Here is a 20551-nt window from a genome sequence, read left to right on the forward strand (position 1 = left end):
GGGATAAGAAAATTGTATTTACGGCTCTTTGACAAAGGTCACAAAAAATTTTGTCGAGAAATTCAGCAAAGTGTCTCAATGGCGCCGGCCAATAATCAAAACACGTCTTAAGAAACATGATAACGAAACAAACACCAGGGAGCATTCATGAAAAAATCATTCAGAGTTCAATCAAAGTTGACACAATTTTACAAATTTTACAAAGCAAATCAAGACCTCTACTATTTTAGGAATTATGTTCGTCAAGTTATGTCATGAGACGGAGTACTATGAAAATAAAAATTAATAAAAATAACTTTTGCTACACTGCGATACGTCAACCAGATTCACCGTTTACCTAAAAGAAACAGGCATCCACTTTCTTCCGTAAACACTATTTCTTGATAAGCCTCAGGGCTAAAATTATTGAATTCAATTTTTTTTGTCAGTTTTTTTGGGAATTGAACCACTGTGCGTCGTCGATTGATCGTTGAGAAGGTGGGCGGCCCGATTTCTGCTTCGAAAGCTGCTGCTGCTGCTGCATGGGTGGGAGGAAATGGGCGGGCATGATCCAGCAGACGGGTCCCCCTCAATAAAGCAACCAAACGTGTCGCCCAGGTCAAAAATCGCGCAAAACACATATGGCTTCCTCTAGTCTTCTAGGCTTACTTTTGGGGGCCGATTGAATGTTGTAAAGTGCTAACCAGTTTTAAGCTCCAAAATAAAATCTTCTAGGTAGGTTGTAATTCGCTTGGCCGATTCATCCCTGGATTAAGCCGGAGTTGATCTACAGCTGGTACCCACTTTTAAGTATGTAGTGAGGTTCTTTTAGCGCAGTTGACAAATGGTTCGCGTGCCTAAAAAAAACTGGTTGAAAATCCCCAGAAAAAAAAAAAAAAAAAAAAAAAATCGCGTGCCTAATTGCTTAGAACATTTACATTCGTTCATGGCCCGTGGAGTTGGATATTTTTTTGTTGTGACACGTGCTGCCTAGCAATAGTACCTACCTAACTGTTCTTATTCAAAGCAATTCAAGGTCCTCAGTAGCTTAGAACAGTACAGTCGCTGAATTTAATCGTGATTTTGATCGAATGATGAGGGAACGTTATGATTCTAAGAGGAACGAATAATTTCAAAAGGCTTGGAATCCCGTTAAAAGCTATGACACTAAAGAATGGATACTTAGTAGAATGTTAGTGAAAAAATGACAAAAATTGTCCGCCAACTTCATCGTTGATATAAGTCGCGAATGACATAAAGATGTTAAAACGACTATAATCGAAACAAAAAAAAAAAAAAAAAAAAAAAAAAAAAAAAATGACAAAAATGTCAAAAATGACAAAAATGACAAAAATGACAAAAATGACAAAAATGACAAACTTCAATATTACACAACTCAATCGATGGCTCTCCCAACCTGAAGTTGGAAGCAGCTAAATTATTCGACAGCCAATTATGTAGATAAGTAGCTTATCTTCACTGGCAGGAGTCCGAAATCTTCAGCCCATCCACGCAACACCCCCACACTCAACAGCGTCGACTAAAGCTCGCGCTAAGCTAACTTTACAACTTAAATTCAAACTTTATTACCTTTATGCTGAGGGAAAGCCGCTACCGAATTATTATTCCCCTACTGTTCCACCAACAAACAGTTCTCTTCTCTCTAACTAGAGCTCGTGTCACTAATTTTCGTAAATTCCCTTTCACGTTCACCGGTTGGATAATACGGATAATGGTGACAGCAACGCGGGGCCAATTTGCAATGTTTGTGATTTTGCCCGAAGGGAATTCGGTTTTCGGTGGCCGTTCGTTCACTCCGAGAAGAGAAAATCAAATTTGAGATAATGATCCTCTCTGAAACAGATTTGTGCAGCCGAAAGATATGATTTGGTTTACGGGAGCGTGAAGAATTTGATGACTTGCGGATGAGTTTGTTCATCAGAAATCAGTAGACAAGTTTAAAGAATTTGATTAATCATGTCCGTTTTGTCAAATGCAGATGGATGCGGAAATCCTTTCTCTTTTGGAAATGAAATGGGGACATACTCTACTAGACAAGTGAATCATCTAGCCGCTAGCTTATTGGTATAATATATTAGCAACTTCAATAATGCGTCACGCATCGAAAGCAGACGATATCATAATTGAAGTAAAAATTTGTTCTACGAATAGAGGATGATATGTTAGATTTTCATTTGTTTACTAAGAAATCGCAACAAATATGACTAAAAGTATGGTAGGCTAAGAGCCAGATTAAAGATGAATAATTGTTTATTAAATTAGCGCTTGTTACTTTTAATTAATCGGCCTTAGTGGTAAAATGTGATGTCCTTTTTAGTAGAGACATCTAAAGATTATGAAATTTTTATATAGATGGGATAGAAGGTTAGATGAAGTGAAAGATGATGAAAATGAGCGGGTAGAATTTATTTAGAAACATTATCATCACATATAAAATTTTTGTTCATCACGGGCCTACTACTACTATGAAGTGGTAGAAACAGATAGAGTTGCATCTACCACCACACATTAGTAGGCCAAGCGTGGTCCGCCAAGCGTTTCTGAGTTAAAGGGAGCTTATATGAGCGGTGGCCGCACGCGTCTGTTCCCCAGGTCAGGGGCGGCGTGCAACAACAACCGAGCGTCTGTTCTCCAGGTCAGGGGCGGCTCAAACAGCGTCTGTCTTGCAACAAGCGGCTGAATTTATGAAATGCGGCTCCCGCCAGCTAAGTCCAAGATGGCAGCCCCATCGCGGGATAGGGACTTTAGGCTAACAACCTACTGCTCCTGAAATCTTTTATTGTTACAGAAACTGAGAGAAGAAATAACCGAATTGGAACTTTGGCAACGACTTTTAGCATGAAAACACGGACTAGAATTGGAACTTGGAATGTTTTGACCCTTGCCCAGCCAGGAAAGCTGGCTCAACTTGCTAGAGAAGCTAGCCGCCTCAAGCTAGAGATATTGGGACTGAGCGAAGTCCGTTGGCCTAACACTGGAGAACACAAGACACAGTCCGGGCAAGTACTGCTTTACTCTGGCATACGAGGAGAACATGCTACTCGGGAACGAGGAGTTGGTTTCCTGTTAAGCCCGCAGGCCCATGCGGCCCTCATAAGATGGGAACCGATAAACGAAAAAATAATCGTAGCCAGATTCAGAACCCGGGTTAGAAACCTTACAATGGTCCAGTGTTATGCGCCAACTGACGTTGCCGATTTGCAGGAGAAAGAGCAGTTTTACAGTCAATTGAACAGCGTGGTTGAGAGAATTCCGAAGGGTGACATTCAAATCCACTTAGGCGACTTCAACGCAAAGATTGGCTCCGATAATCAGGACTTTGAGCACATCATGGGGCGCCATGGTCTAGGACAGATGAGCGAAAACGGAGAGCTGTTTGTAGAATTTTGTGGCAACAACAACATGGTGATCGGTGGATCGCTCTTCCCCCATCGACCAGCACATAAGGTCACTTGGGTATCCCGAGATGGCCGAACAGAAAATCAAATTGACCACATCTGCATCAGCCGAAAATGGAGAAGGAGCCTTCTTGATGTCCGCAACAAACGAAGCGCAGACATTGCATCTGACCATCACCTCGTCCTTGGCGAGATACGACTGAGAGTTGCGCGTGTCCAACGGCGCGAGGAGAATGTCGGGTGTCGATACGACGTCCGCCGGTTGGAGAATCCAGAGGTGAAAAGGGCATACGTTGAACAGCTAGAATCCCGAGCCTCGGAACTGCCGACAGACGGAACAGTCGAAGAACAGTGGTGTGGAATCAAGAATGCCTTTATCACGACGAGCCATGGTACTCTCGGTAAAGTTTGTGGAAGAAGAAGTGAATGGATGTCGGATGAAACCTGGAGGATGATCGATGATCGGAGAAAGGCGAAAGTCGGAATTGAGCAGGCATGTACCGGGTCAGCCAAAGCAGCCGCCCGCTTACGATATGCGGAGCTGGAAAAGGCAGTTAAACGAGCTTGTAGACGAGACAAGAGAGCCTGGACAAACTCCCTAGCCGAAGAGGGAGAAAGAGCCGCCGCCATTGGAGATATCCGATTATTATATGATGTTTCTCGCCGCCTAAGTGGTGCAAGGACTCATGCAAGAATGCCGCTGAAAAACCGAGCAGGTCAGCTGCTGACAGATCGAACAGATCAGCTCAAGCGTTGGACTGAGCATTTTGATCAACTTTTTCGAGTTACAAATAGCAATGGCCAACAGAACCCGCAGCTCGAGGCGCCCACAGTAAGTCGCATTAATGGCGTCAACTCGGAAGCGCCCTCGCTGGCTGAAATAGAAGCGGCAATCAAGGACATGAAATCCAACAAAGCGCCTGGAATCGATTGCATTCCTGCTGAAATGCTCAAAGCCGACCCTGCCTTGTCAGCACAAATGTTGCACCGTCTTTTCGCTGACATTTGGGATACTGCAACATTCCCGGCCGACTGGATGCAGGGTATCCTCGTAAAGGTCCCGAAGAAAGGAGACCTAACAGAGTGCGGTAACTGGCGTGGATCACCCTTTATTTGTTTTAATAATGTTCTGTAGTCAGTACATTAAGCCTGGAAAATTCATTTAATCAATCAATGCATAAATCAATCAACCATGCAAAAGTAGAACTATTGAGCTACTAATAGAATATTGGGAATATTCTTTTGCACGAAAATTAGTCCCAAATTTTAAACGTTTTATTGATTTATTTACAATGTCCCAGTAAACATGAAATCCTATCAGAAATCAGTCGTTTACAATGGTGTTGCGAATCGTAATCTCAACTGCATAAAGTTTTTTTCACTTGTGGCGCTCCTGGTGGACAGATTTGGAAGTTCTTGACGTCCACGATTCGGGAATTTCGTCAGCTTCATTTATGTATTTTTGACATTCCGAAAAACGACTGTTGTTTGAAAACAATCAACAAAGAAGCCGAAAGAAGGGAAAAAATTGTGACGATGACGATAGTCGATGCCGTATTACCTGCGAAACCGTGACGAATAATCTAACCTATTTTTATTGAAAGTTTCAGGAAACCGCGACATTTGAATAAAAAAAGATCCTGAATTCAATAATGAATGAGTTAAATGCTGGAATTTGTTTTTGTTCCAACTCTATCTGAAGTAAGTTGTAGTGAAAAAAATCGTATAAAATGTCGTCTTAAGTCAGTTTAAATCGGATATGATAGAAGGTCCGCCATGTTTGTAATTTTTTCAATGATTTTGCTCTCGCGCGGGCTTCAAGTGAGAAAATCATCGTCATGTTTTCTCTGCAACCAGCAGTGCATCCAGATGGCTAAAAAATCAGATGGGAATTGAGTAATATTGACCAATGAGAGAACTGGAAAATATTGTCACTGGCAACAATTTGAAGGCTATGAGAGCAAAATCTTGCGCTTTCTTGTATTCTTCCGATAGGTACGAATGAGGTGTCCAATTGGTGCTCGTGGGATTCAGATTATACACACGATTTTAAAATTTTCATCCTGTATGGGATACCCCGCTTCATGCGTCGATATGAAGGTGCAGAGGTTCTTGTGTGTGATGGAAATATGTGTGGAATTCTTTGATAGAAATGCTTTCTATTAAGGTTGCACAGATAAATCTGCAGCACAAAAGAACCGCTACACTGAACTTATGTCGTTTAATCCTTAATGGAACTGCATCAATCGCCTTGGTCCAAGAACCCTATTTCCGAAATGGAACTTTTTACTTAGGGAATTTGCTCAAATCAAACTTTACTTTGTTCAGTGTAATTGGAATGACTAGTGCCCGAATAATTCCTCGTGCATGTATATTGATAAACAATTCTTTAAATGCAACACTTATACCCAATCTAACAACAAGAGATATTTGCGTCTTTCAGGTTTCGCTTCCTGATAGAAAATACGTCTACTGTTCAGCATACTCACCATATGAACAATCATCCCCTACGGATGATTTAAAAAATGTCATTTCATTCTGTGAATCACAAAATATACCTCTTGTAATTGGCTGTGATGCCAATGCCCATCATTTTGTATGGGATAGCTCAGATATCAATCTGAGAGGCTTAAATTTAATGGAATATTCTAAATGTAGGAAATAAACCAACTTTTGTTAGGTGTGACAGAGAAGATGTGATTGACATCACACTGTTCTAGAACAATTTCTCAGGAAATTTCAAATTGGCATGTGCCTAACGAAGAATCGATTTCTGACCACAGGTTTATCTATTTTGCTCACTCAGGTGAGTTTTAAGAAACAATTACATTCAGAAACCCAAGAACAACTAATTGGGACCTATATTTTTAGCATATTGCTATTAAATTTCATGGATATACACCTGAAATTACTACTCCTTCTGAGTTGGATGAAGTGGTTACAAAAACCACCGAAATTATTTTAAATTCTTATGAAGAAGCGTGTCCCTTACGAACGTCAGGTAAGCAACACCTTAACCATTGATAGTCTCATAAAATATCACATTCGTCTTCATAACACCATCCGCAAACAGTACCAACGTACTGGTCTGTCAAATCTAAAAACCCATCTCAATCGTCTAACAAAAATCATTAAGGCCAGGCCAGACAACAGTAAGCCTTTTTGGAAACTCACCAAAATCTTAAAAACCAAACCAAACCAATTTCTCCCCTAATTCCTATGGATACCAATAGCTCAGTTGATCGTTTAATAACTCCTGTTGAGAAGGCCGCTGAAATAGCTTGTCATTTCGTCAGCTCGCATAATTTTGGACACAATGTCATTTGCCACCGTCACCAAATTTGCTAATAGAACACATCTTATTTACCATGATTTTGCGGAAGATTTGGAAATTTCAGCTGACGAAATTTTGACATACATCAAATCCTCGAAAAACATGAAAGCCCCTGGTTTCGATAATATCTTGAACCTAGAACTCAAGCACATGGGCATCCAGTTCTTTGAATATCTAGCATTGATCTTCATTCAATGCCTTCGCCTTAACTTCTTCCCTGCACTATGGAAGTCTGCAAAGGTGATCCCTATCAAGAAACCTGGAAAGGATACCACCTCCCCAAAAAGTTACCGCCCCATTAGTCTTCTCTCAGGATTATCTAAGCTGTTCGAAAAAGCAATCAATCGTAGACTTCTATCGTCCGCTGTTGAGGGAAATGTCTTACTAGAAGAACAGTTCGGTTTTAGGCATGGACGATCAACAGTACACCAGCTGACTCGAGTCGTGAACATACTGAAAAGAAACAAGACAGTATCTAAAACATCTGCCATGGCATTACTCGATGTAGAAAAAACTTTTGACAATGTGTGGCATGATGCATTAATATATAAACTTCATCAATATAATATTCCTAACTACTTGGTAAAAATCATTAAAAGTTATCTGTCGGGGAGGACATTTCGAGTTTCGCTGAACGGAAATATCTCCGAGCCTCAAGATATTCCAGCTGGTATCCCACAGGGAAGCATACTAGGCCCACTTCTTTTTAATTTGTTCACTTCGGATTTACCCCAACTTCCTGAAAACGGATCTTTGTCGTTGTTTGCTGACGATACCGCAGTCATCCATGATGGCAGGATAACACGAGCACTTAAAAATAAGTTACAGCGATGCCTAGATGTCCTCACAGATAACTTCACAACTTGGAAGATATGTTTAAATGCTACAAAAACTCAAGTAACACTTTTCCCACACTCACAGTCCCGAAAACTAATCCCGGATGAGGAATGTTTAATCGAAATGAATCACACATCAGTGGAGTGGTCTCATGAAGTCACATACTTGGGCGTTACATTGGACAGTAAGCTGATTTTCAGACAACATATTGAAAAAATCGTCTCTGAATGTAACATTTTGCTGAAATCGTTATATCCCTTAATAATTCGAAAATTAACATTCTCCTTGAAAAACAAGCTTGCTGTCTATAAGCAGATAGTACTTCCCGTTATTGAATACGGTGTGCCGGTCTGGGAGAGCTGCGCTAAAACACACCACATTAAGCTCCAACGAGTTCAGAACAAATTCCTTCGTATTATCCTTAACTCACCCCGAGGACTCGTACATATGAGGTTCATAATCTGGCCTCTGGCCTGACGAAAGATTCGGTGAGACTATCCTTAGGTTCAAGGCAAGTTGCCAAGATTCAGAACACCAGATTATTCGCGAGCTGGTTACTTCCTAGATTATCAAATTATGTACATATTAGTTAAGTAGTACATATTAGTTATCAAATTCTTTAATCAAATCACAATAAGATTAAAACAATTTGTAGTCATTATTGAAAATACAAAAATCAAAAGTCATCCAAGCACTTAAGATACAGGGTTGTAGAGCCATTTAGGCTGATAAAAAAAAGACAAAATCAAATGTTAACCATTAAACAGAGGAATAAAGCAAATTTTACCATTACTCGTGGCATAATCAGTTTATTTTCAACCATCGTCGTGGCAACATCGTTCCAGTGGAGTGACCAATCCAGGAAAAAAGTAGCCCTTCATCGACAGTGATTGAGAAGTGTGTAAATAGTAAACCTAGAGAAATAGACCACCAAATAAATCACCAGTAGAAGTCCTCTGTTCTCTGAGCTTCCTTCTCGCTTGCTTCCGATTTAAAAGGCTTTTATCGGAGTCAACTCCCCCCTCCCTCCTTACGACCTCCGAGTCGGACATCGTCCTGTAGATGGGCAACATCGAGCCGTCGACAAAAAAAGGTACATTTAAATCCTTTTTCCGTTAGTAAAAACGTTAAGTGTCGTGTCCTGTAATACGTCGTGTGTTATTTGTGAATCATAAATGTATTTAAAAAAATCATATGAAGCGTTTGGCAGGGAACTCCACGCTTCAATCCTCCTCGTGATGGTGTATCTTTTGAGATTTTCATCACATGGTTGGCCTGGCCGAAGTTGTATCTGCAATGCATTCAATAAGTAACAGTTCGAGCAAGTTCACTCGTGTTGGGGAAAAGTGGTTGAAATTTTGACACTTGTAGCATGTAGCATGTAGCATGTAGCATTTTGAAGATTTTACCATGCAGAAACTGCCGCTCATAGCAAGTCGGTCCCATTTGCATTTTTGTTGAAATGAGAAAACTGGCATTGAAAAATCGTAAAAAGTCCAACGGTAATTTAGCACTTGTATGCGTTTTTAATCGAAGTAATCAACAAAATCTGTCACTGCAACGGTTAATGAAAGATTTTCGCTTTATAAGGATTATTTTTTTGTTTTGATTCTGTTGATAATCATTTGCTGGGCCCTTATGGCTGTGGGACCGACATGCGATGATTAATGCCATATGGGACCGACTTGCGATCATTCGTTCAATGGGACAAAATTTCTTGAGGTTTTTTTCAATGTTCATCAGAACAAAGTACTGATAACAAAGTTTTCTCTTGAAACTACAGATAAAATTAAAGAGATTCCAGCGAAAAACTGAAAAATGATGAAAACGCAAATGGGACGGACTTGCTATGAGCGGCAGAAAAGTTTTCAAGATCTTTGGGCTGTTTCTATTTCAGCCGTATGTGGTAGAAATCGAGCTATTTGTGCAGCACAGCATGCGAAAATAGAACACGTGTTGTAAAAAAAACTTGAAGGCCGCAGATCTTGAAAATGTTTTAACATGGTAAAGTTTTCAAAATGTGCTACAAGTGTCAAAATTTCTACCATTTTTTCTCAACACGAGTTAAAAATAAAAATGATGGACGCAAGTCATTTAATTTACAGGATGCTTACAAGTATTGGGCATGTTTATGTGAGAGGAAGAGGAAGATTGAATAACATATTTGAAATAGATGTAAATATCTTAAGTGTACACTCAACTTTGCCACTCTCGTAAAAAATGACTGTTTCTTTAGATATACATATTCTTATATACCGAGTTACTTGATTTGTGTATAAACAGATTAATAATGCACAGTGCGTAAACTGTGCGATTTATTAAACTGATAAACAAAAATTGTCGATGGAAAATTCTCATGACCGCGAAATAACAATATTTCGGCCAAATTAGCTAACAATTGCGTGTACAGTAGACTAGTTCACTTTTCGGTTTTTTTCGCAGATCAATGCCGGACTCATATGGGTTGTTCCTCATGCATTTTCAAGTATTTCTGCCAAATTTGAGATCTTTTGAACTAAACTCTGTTCTGCGCAATGAGTTTTTGTGAAAAAAGACCATTTTTCTTGAAAATATTCTTATGAGAGTTCTAGCAAGCCACTGTTAATATTAAACGATAATTTTATGATGCATGGTGGTTGATATTATAGCCATTTTTATGAATCTGTTCTGGATAATCGTTCAAAACAAACCGAAAAAATTTAAAAAATCATAAACTACCAACTTGTACAGAAATTTTACTTACAAGTTGAGAGTTAAAAATCTGTAGTAAATCAGAAAAAAATTTGTTTCACAAAATCTTTTTTTGTAAAGCTAGCCCTTTTTATTACCTTTCTATTGATGCAAAAAATATACAAATTGGTTGTATAGCGGTCAACTTATTTAAAGATGTTTGCAACAAATTTGATTTGATAAAATATTTTTCATTTAAGTTTGCTCCTCACCAACTTGTGCACAAGTAAGGAAATTTTATTCAATCAAATACCCCATGACGGGGCCAGGAGGTAAAAAAAGCGCGCGCTTTGATCAAGTTGTAAGCAAGTCCTCTTGATGCCACGTTTTTCATGTTGCATGAAGCTAAAACTTGAATAGGAACATAAATATGATTTAAAAACTGGTGCATAAATATTTGAATAACTTTGCTCCTATTCTAGCGATAATTACATTTTTAGCATCAAATGAATGGTAATAAACAGGGCTATCTTAATAAAAAAAAGATTTTGTGAAACATATTTTTTTCTGATTTACTACAGATTTTTAACTCTCAACTTGTAAGTAAAATTTCTGTACAAGTTGGTAGTTTATGATTTTTTAAATTTTTTCGGTTTGTTTTGAACGATTATCTAGAACAGATTCATAAAAATGGTTATAATATCAACCACCATGCATCATAAAATTATCGTTTAATATTAACAGTGGCTTGCTAGAACTCTCATAAGAATATTTTCAAGAAAAATGGTCTTTTTTCACAAAAACTCATTGCGCAGAACAGAGTTTAGTTCAAAAGATCTCAAATTTGGCAGAAATACTTGAAAATGCATGAGAAACAACCCATATAAGTCCGGCTTTGATCTGCGAAAAAAACCGGAAAGTGAACTAGTCTAGTGTACAGCGTCAAAAAACATTTAAAAACACCTAAATAGAGGAATAGTAGAAAATTGCCTACAGTGAAAGAGGCATCGAATCTGCATTTACAGGAATTTGAGGAGCTGGAGTAGCTTCATCATTCCCAAGAAACACGAAAGTTCTATCAGAAACTCAACACATCCCGCAAAGGCTTCGTGCCGAAATGTACCGGGATAAGGACGCGGGCATCCTGACGGACAATCGTGAGGTGATCAAAAGGTGGAAGCAGCATTTCGATGAACACCTGAACGGTGCACATACAGGAAACCAAGACGGTGAGGGAAGGTACATCTCCGGGGTAGCCAATGACGTAGTGGAGCCATTCCCAACGTGAGTGAGTGATGTTAAGGAACCCATTCGCCAGCTGAATAGCAACACGTCGGCTGGGAAGGATGGCGTCGCAGCTGAACTCATCAAAATGTGCCCGGACAAGTTGGCTGATTTCCAACGCCACAAGCAAACAGATTAGTGGGAAGTCATCGGGCCGGTTTTATTGACGGACGGTCTACAACGGACCAGATTTCTTTATTACTTAAAATCCTCCAAAAATACACCATCTATTCATCGATTTCAAAGCCTCATACGACAAGATCGATCGTAACGAGCTATGGAAAATCAAGGACGAGAGGCTTTTCCGGAAAGCTAACCAGACTAATCAAGGCGACGATGGATGGAACGCAGTGCTGTGTGCGGATTTCGGGTGAATTGTCGAGTTCATTCGAACACTCAGGAGGTTTCGACAAGGTGATGGTTTATCCTGCATGATGTTCAACGTGGCGCTATAAGGTGTTGTAGAGGATAGATGAAATGAAAGAACATTTAGCGATCAAAGAAAACACATTTATGTTTAACAGGTCATAATATAACGTGTAATAAGGTTTGCAAATTCATCGTGTACACGGAAAGCGTGTAAGAAATTTCTAGAGTGTGCATGGAAGAGTCAGTTGTTTCGCGACTATTGGAAAGTACAGATGCTTGGTATCTGAAGCAGTGTGAGTTTTAAGAAGACGAAATTACCGGCGGATTCGACAGGTGTTATTCGACGAGCAGCGGTGGTAGGCGAAATGCGTTTTTATTAGATCCAGTCAACTTAGGGTGATTTGCCAATCGTTGTCCCCTAACCCATTGTTGCACAGCATGACTTAAATTGTCAATATTTCAGCTGTTTTTCAACTTTTCCTCAAAAATAATACTGAATCATGTAATTCGGCATGTTTTCTGATGAAATGAGACTTTTGTGATATTTTCTGCTGGTAAGTGTGTATCTTACGACAGTTTTAATTTTTCTTGTTTTTTTCGCGCGGTTTTTGTGCTAATTGTTAACAAAAACCTTAACATTCCTTCTTCGGCAAATAAGGTTTTACGTCAGAACAAAACATTTTTCGTATCAGTTTTCTATACGAAACGTTTGTTGGACAATTTTCACACCATGATTTTGAAAAAAAATTATGATCCATACTTAACCAGAAAATATGTTGGAACGTGCAACAATTAGTCCGCTCAATCTCCTCCTGCCCCATTGTTGTACATAATTCCGCTGCAAAATTTGTTTGGAAATTTCCAATTTATAAATTCGTATACCTCCAATAACTTTGTTTGGTTGTTTTTACAGCTAAAAATAGCAATACAAATTTTGGAATCGATTGATTAAGTCCAGAATTATAACAACGTGATTTGAAGGCTTAGGATAAGGAGGCTTGTACGGAAAAATCCAAATTTACATTCAAAAACCATCAGAGATGTACTGATCAAAAAACATAATTTTGTATTTTAAAAAAATTGCTTGGTTCTTGCAATACATTGCGTGTGAACAAAAACTTAACCTAACTTGTACCTCAAAAATGATATTCGTTTTCATACAATAAATTCAAAATAGGTATTTTTTTTAAATTTTAGTGTTTTGACAGCTAATTTAAAAGCTGGTTAACCGGATGGAAATAAGAATCGCATTATACTGCTTTGCATTGCCAATAAGTGTGATGATTCAAAACTTGCGCAAAAAATGTCATGAAATTATTGAAAGCTTCAGAAAGCAAATTCTGCAATTTTACAATACTTTTCAATGGATTACGATTTTTTTTATTTCGAAATGGTTACAACTTTTTTCATGAAGTACTTTGCTTCTCCTCATGCTGGCAAACAATTAATCTTAAGAATGGGCAAAATCAATAATTTAAAACAAACTTTATTTCAAACTTATTTGAATTTCTTGTACATGCGAAAAGTTCTTCAAATTGAACACGTTCATTGACTACATGCAACTAAAACAACTCGAATTGTCTATTGATATGACATGTTTTTTTTCTGAATAAGTGGATATTTACGTTTAACTAGTAATTTTATTATTTCTGTGCTTTAATTAATTGTTTTCCACTAAGAATTTTCACATTTTTTGCACTCAATGTTGATTTTTAATAATTAATTCAATAATTCAAAGACACTTTATATATCCATAAGTTTATTTTTTCTACCGTCAAATCTTAAAAATGAAGTTTTGAAATTATTAAACTCGTTGAAAAAACTTATGTGTATATGAAAATCGGGCAGTTTGCATTGTCTGAAAAGTTTCAAAGTCAAGTCAACTGCATTGGCTTTGAGCGACAACTTTGTTATCAGATTTAATTTGAAATCCTTTATCCCGACCATTTACTCAACAATTTATGCAAAAAATCTAAAAGCTGTTCTGAAAAAGTCTGTTTCTGTAATTTCGTGGCGACAAATCTTAAAGAATTTTATTCCATGTCAACAGCGATCCCTTTGATATTGTTATTAATATTGTCTGAATATTATACAGGAGGAAAATTACGACCCTTAATCCCAAAAAGTAGAAGTCGAAGGTTGGAAGACCCGAAATATTACTTAACTGACGTGCAATTTTCTCAGAAATTCGAATCTGCCGTCGAGTTGCCGTCACTGGAGACATCTATGTGAAGCTTTATTTGGCCCTTATCATCCAGAAAAATAAACAGTCATAGCTTTGTGAAACTTAATTTGATCTAGCCGGAAAATTTTCAGCCGGAAAACTCTTGAGAAGCATTTCTATGTGATGTGATTGTTTCCTGAAGATTTATGAAATGCTACAGAGGTTACATTAATTAAAAATAAACTCACTTATATGAAAAAGATATTTAAATCAATAAACTTTTCGAAAACAAATTCTTATACATAATTGTATATCATGAGCATAAATCAGTCAAACGATCTGAAACTTTTGAAACTTTTGGCAGGGTTATGTCCATTTTCAAGTTTTAAATTGAGATTCATTATGTAAAAATCGATCGACTTCCAAGTGAGTCCTAAAACATTCGTTTTATAAAATTGCATCTTCTTCATAAGGGTAAAAAGGTACAAAACAGATCACGATCTCTAATCTTTTCACCTGTTAATAGCCACTAAAAAATTAAGCAGTAAATACCTTTCAGTTCATTCTATGGGATTTTAAAGACATAAAATTTTATGTTGGTAGGACATATAAAGAAAAAGGCTCAACACTGGGCAAATTAGGTTAAATTACACTCCACTCAAATGGCTTCGGGAGAATAAAGAGGTGGATTTGAGTTTCTGAGAAAACCTCACGTGTGATAAATGCTATTCCGGCGGTTTTGTGTTTTTTTGGGGCCGAATTGGAATTGGAAAGTGCATTGGACGGTTTATATGGAAGACCCCCCCCCCCCGCCCCCTCACAAGGGGCCGTCTAAAAATTAGATTGCATTTGAACTAGAAGTTCTCATAATAGGCTTCCGTAACAAATATCAGCCTATTCGACCTCGTGGTGACTGATTTTTAAAATGTGCAACCATTGGAAAAAATCGGACAACATTATGCACGACACAAAATTTGCCTGTGCAACTATTGGGCACAGACAAGCTGTTTTAAATGATTTTTTAAATTTTTAAGTCACTTTTTTCGAACACTTCAACTTTTGGATCTTGTTGACCAATCCTGTATGAGTGCATCGACAAAAAAAAATCAAGTGAATTTGGTTGAAATGACTAAAATACAGCATAAACACCAAAATCATGTGCTTAGCTGTGCAACGATTGGCAAATCACCCTATCTGCTTTGCCGACGACATTGACATAGATACTAGATCATCTGCGGCGGAGGCGATGATCTATCGCAAACTGAAACGCGAAGCAGAAAGGATTGAGTTGATGAATAATACTTCCAAGTCGAAGTATGTGCTGGCCTGCGGATTCGAGACCGATCGAGCCTGCTTGTCCAGATAACAAGGTCACGATCGTCGGAGAAGAACGGTGGCGAAGGATCAGCGGAAGTCGTGCCTATTATGGACTCCAAAAACAACTGCGGTCGAAAAGATTTAGCCCTCTCACGAACAGTTACCCGACATGGCGCTAATTAGATCGGTTGTCCCCTGCAGGCACGAAACGTGGATATTGCTCGAGGAGGACCTGCGCACACTCGGATTATTCGACCGATGAGTGTTAAGAACCACGATATTGACGTTGTGCAAGAGAAGGATGAAACACGAGCTCGCGCGACTCTACGGCGAACCCAGTATCCAGAAGTTGGTGAAGTCTTGCCGGATACACTGAGAAAAAGATGTTGCGAGAATGCCGAACGATTGTCCTGCAAAACAGGTGTTCGCTGCTAATCCGGTAGGAAAGAGACGAGCAGGGGCGCAACGAGCGAGGTGATTAGACCAAGTGGAGCGTGATCTGGCGAATGTGGGATGTCCGAGAACTTGGAGAATGGATGCCATGGACCGAGTGATGGAATCAGGTTATGTCGTGAGACGGAATACTAATTAATTAAATAAATGACACCAGTTCTGTAAAGAAAAGTCTGCATAAAAGCTTCAACCGGTGATTATTCTCTCTTGCAATAGAGGACATTATTTGAGTTGGATATAACTTCTTTCTATGTTTCATATTTGTTGAAGGAATCTGAGTTAAGTTAGGTTGATTGTTATGCCACTCAAGATACAAGACCTTCCTAAATTCCAAAATTTTGAATCTTGATCAAAATGGGACATGCAATAAAATTCTATCCGGCCCGTTGGACTATAGATAAGCATGAATACTTGGTTATTCTCTCTAGAAGGCTAGATAAATATAGATTTCATATGAAATAGCAGAACTCACCTATCGGCATCGGCCGGTTTCTCCTTCACGCTGATATCTTTGAATTTATCGAACCAACTGCTGCTGCTGCTGCTATCGTGTGGGGACCTATTAAGGAGGTGATTGTGGTGGGATGCTGCTGTTAATCCTCCCACACTATCTGCAATTTGCACCACTGGGCCACTGGAACTACTGCTGGAACTAATAGTGGAGCTCTTGCTGAAGCTGTTACTTCCAAAACTAGTGTGATGATGATGATGATTGTGGCCATTGAGCAGCAAACCCGTTGATGAACCGTTGTTGGCTGACGACAACGACGACGACGATGACAATGAAGTCGTTGTGTTCGCTAGCAATGAATGGGCGGCGGAGGACGAGGGATGATTTGTCGTCAGAGGAGAGCCGCTAGAACTGTGTAGGAAGTTGTTGTTGTTGCTGCTGCTGCTGATGGATGCTGACGATGCTGCTGCCAGATTCTGTGGGGGTGACAGATTGAAAGAAAAAAAAAAACGGTCGGTGGTGTGAAGTTTTGTGTTGTTTTGTTTGTTCAATAAAATTGCATTTTGTAGTAGGCTAGGTATAGGACCTTTGTTGTGTGTTGGAGATACTTCATGAATTATTCAGCGTGTCATAAATATCGCTGATCGATGATGGGACACAGATTGTGAGATTTTACTCATTTCTATCTGCGAGCTTTGTATTGACAGCTTCCAAAGCGAACGATCAATGGAAACGGCTGATTTTGCTAAGCTTGCGTAATTTTTATGACAGTGGGGCATTCAATCTCTCTAGCGAGTTGAATGTTTAAACACATTTTTTGGCTAACTATCATTTTTCCAAAAATGTCCTCCTTTAAAAAAAATGACAAAAATGACAAAAACGACAAAAATGACAAAAATGACAAAAATGACAAAAATGACAAAAATGACAAAAATGACAAAAATGACAAAAATGACAAAAATGACAAAAATGACAAAAATGACAAAAATGACAAAAATGACAAAAATGACAAAAATGACAAAAATGACAAAAATGACAAAAATGACAAAAATGACAAAAATGACAAAAATGACACAAAAAGACAAAAATGACAAAAATGACAAAAATGACAAAAATGACAAAAATGACAAAAATGACAAAAATGACAAAAATGACAAAAATGACAAAAATGACAAAAATGACAAAAATGACAAAAATGACAAAAATGACAAAAATGACAAAAATGACAAAAATGGCAAAAATGACAAAAATGACAAAAATGACAAAAATGACAAAAATGACAGAAATGACAAAAATGACAAAAATGACAAAAATGACAAAAATGACAAAAATGACAAAAATGACAAAAATGACAAAAATGACAAAAATGACCAAAATGACAAAAATGACAAAAATGACAAAAATGACAAAAATGACAAAAATGACAAAAATGACAAAAATGACAAAAATGACAAAAATGACAAAAATGACAAAAATGACAAAAATGACAAAAATGACAAAAATGACAAAAATGACAAAAATGACAAAAATGACAAAAATGACAAAAATGACAAAAATGACAAAAATGACAAAAATGACAAAAATTACAAAAATTACAAAAATTACAAAAATTACAAAAATTACAAAAATGACAAAAATGACAGAAATGACAAAAATGACAAAAATGACAAAAATGACAAAAATGACAAAAATGACAAAAATGACAAAAATGACAAAAATGACAAAAATGACAAAAATGACAAAAATGACAAAAATGACAAAAATGACAAAAATGACAAAAATGACAAAAATGACAAAAATGACAAAAATGACAAAAATGACAAAAATGACAAAAATGACAAAAATGACAAAAATGACAAAAATGACAAAAATGACAAAAATGACAAAAATGACAAAAATGACAAAAATTACAAAAATTACAAAAATTACAAAAATTACAAAAATTACAAAAATTACAAAAATTACAAAAATTACAAAAATTACAAAAATTACAAAAATTACAAAAATTACAAAAATTACAAAAATTACAAAAATTACAAAAATTACAAAAATTACAAAAATTACAAAAATTACAAAAATTACAAAAATTACAAAAATTACAAAAATTACAAAAATTACAAAAATTACAAAAATTACAAAAATTACAAAAATTACAAAAATTACAAAAATTACAAAAATTACAAAAATTACAAAAAATACAAAAATTACAAAAATTACAAAAATAACAAAAATTACAAAAATTACAAAAATTACAAAAATTACAAAAATTACAAAAATTACAAAAATTACAAAAATTACAAAAATTACAAAAATTACAAAAATTACAAAAATTACAAAAATTACAAAAATTACAAAAATTACAAAAATTACAAAAATTACAAAAATTACAAAAATTACAAAAATTACAAAAATTACAAAAATTACAAAAATTACAAAAATTACAAAAATTACAAAAATTACAAAAATTACAAAAATTACAAAAATTACAAAAATTACAAAAATGACAAAAACTAAAAAAAAACCAAAAAAAAAACAAAAATGACAAAAAATTCAAAAATTATAAAAATTGCAAAAATTACAAAAATTAAAAATTACAAAAATGACAAAAATGACAAAAATGACAAAAATGACAAAAATGACAAAAATGACAAAAATGACAAAAATGACAAAAATGACAAAAATGACAAAAATGACAAAAATGACAAAAATGACAAAAATGACAAAAATGACAAAAATGACAAAAATGACAAAAATGACAAAAATGACAAAAATGACAAAAATGACAAAAATGACAAAAATGACAAAAATGACAAAAATGACAAAAATGACAAAAATGACAAAAATGACAAAAAATGACAAAAAATGACAAAAAATGACAAAAATGACAAAAATGACAAAAATGACAAAAATGACAAAAATGACAAAAATGACAAAAATGACAAAAATGACAAAAATGACAAAAATTACAAAAATGACAAAAATGACAAAAATGAAAAAAATGACAAAAATGACAAAAATGACAAAAATGACAAAAATGACAAAAATGACAAAAATGACAAAAATGACAAAAATGACAAAAATGACAAAAATGACAAAAATGACAAAAATGACAAAAATGACAAAAATGACAAAAATGACAAAAATGACAAAAATGACAAAAATGACAAAAATGACAAAAATGACAAAAATGACAAAAATGACAAAAATGACAAAAATGACAAAAATGACAAAAATGACAAAAATGACAAAAATGACAAAAATGACAAAAATGACAAAAATGACAAAAATGACAAAAATGACAAAAATGACAAAAATGACAAAAATGACAAAAATGACACTTTTTTCCAGTTTCTAGTTTTCAGTTTTCATTTTCCAGTTTCCAGTTCCCAGTTTCCAGTTTCCAGTGCTCATTTTCCAGTTTTCAGTTTCCAGTTTCCAATTTCCAGTTTTCAGTTTCCAGTTTCCATTTCCCAGTTTCCAGTTTCCAGTTTCCAGCTTCCAGTTTCCAGTTTCCAGTTTCCAGTTTCCAGTTTCCAGTTTCCAGTTTCCAGTTTCCAGTTTCCAGTTTCCAGTTTCCAGTTTATAGTTTCCGGTTTTCAGTTTCCACTAACCAGATTCAAGTTTCCAGTTTTCATATTGCAGTTTCTAGTTTCCAATTTCCAGTTTTCACTTTCCAGTTCTCAGTTACTGAAATGACAATGGTTGATCAAGTTTCAATGAGTTACTATTAGAACAAATTCTCTTATCTAAGACTTCATTTAAATTTAAAAAAATGCTGATCACGGTTTTGTTCTATTCCGCATGTCAATATTTGTATTGCTTATCGATCAAAAATGAGAATCTTCTTCCCGACAGGAAATACAGACGTATGGGCATTACAACGACAAATTCAAACCCCTCTCAACAACAATTGAACGCCTTCAATGAAGCTGAGCTTAGGAAACGGTAGCCTTCGAGGGGCTGCACAATAGACATTATGGCATCTCCAATGACCATCGCATTTTGCTCACCCCACAAATGGTCGGTGGCCGGAATGCCATTCATGCAAAACACATCCAATTGTTGTCTCGCCTCGTCTTGAGATGAATGAGACGAGACGACTTTATGGGTACGCCCACACATTGGCTCATCACAAGTTTGAGAGCAGTTTTTGTTCCGAGGAATTACGTCCTCCGGCCTTTGAGAATACCGAGTATGATTTTATGGTAATGACCTTGGCTTCCATTGAGGTTTTTTTTTTGCAACAACTCTCGCGGAAGTATTGTAAACAAGTT

The 20551-nt window shown here is 36.5% G+C and overlaps 1 protein-coding gene across 6 annotated transcripts in view; it reads right to left on the reverse strand.

The window, feature by feature from the left end:
• LOC129743966 (serine-rich adhesin for platelets-like) overlaps positions 1-20551 on the reverse strand; it is a 274223-nt gene that overhangs the window by 60569 nt on the left and 193103 nt on the right. For all 6 annotated transcript variants that reach the window (XR_008736758.1, XR_008736757.1, XM_055736227.1 and 3 more), the window contains exon 4: positions 16299-16753. Coding sequence is in view for 4 of the 6 variants with exons in the window: in XM_055736227.1 (XP_055592202.1) it covers positions 16299-16753 (455 nt within the window). In the remaining 2 variants the exon portion in view is untranslated. The remainder of the gene's footprint in view (positions 1-16298; positions 16754-20551) is intronic.

The sequence above is a fragment of the Uranotaenia lowii genome, chromosome 2, assembly GCF_029784155.1.
Source record: "Uranotaenia lowii strain MFRU-FL chromosome 2, ASM2978415v1, whole genome shotgun sequence".
Classification (NCBI taxonomy): Eukaryota; Metazoa; Arthropoda; class Insecta; order Diptera; family Culicidae; genus Uranotaenia; species Uranotaenia lowii.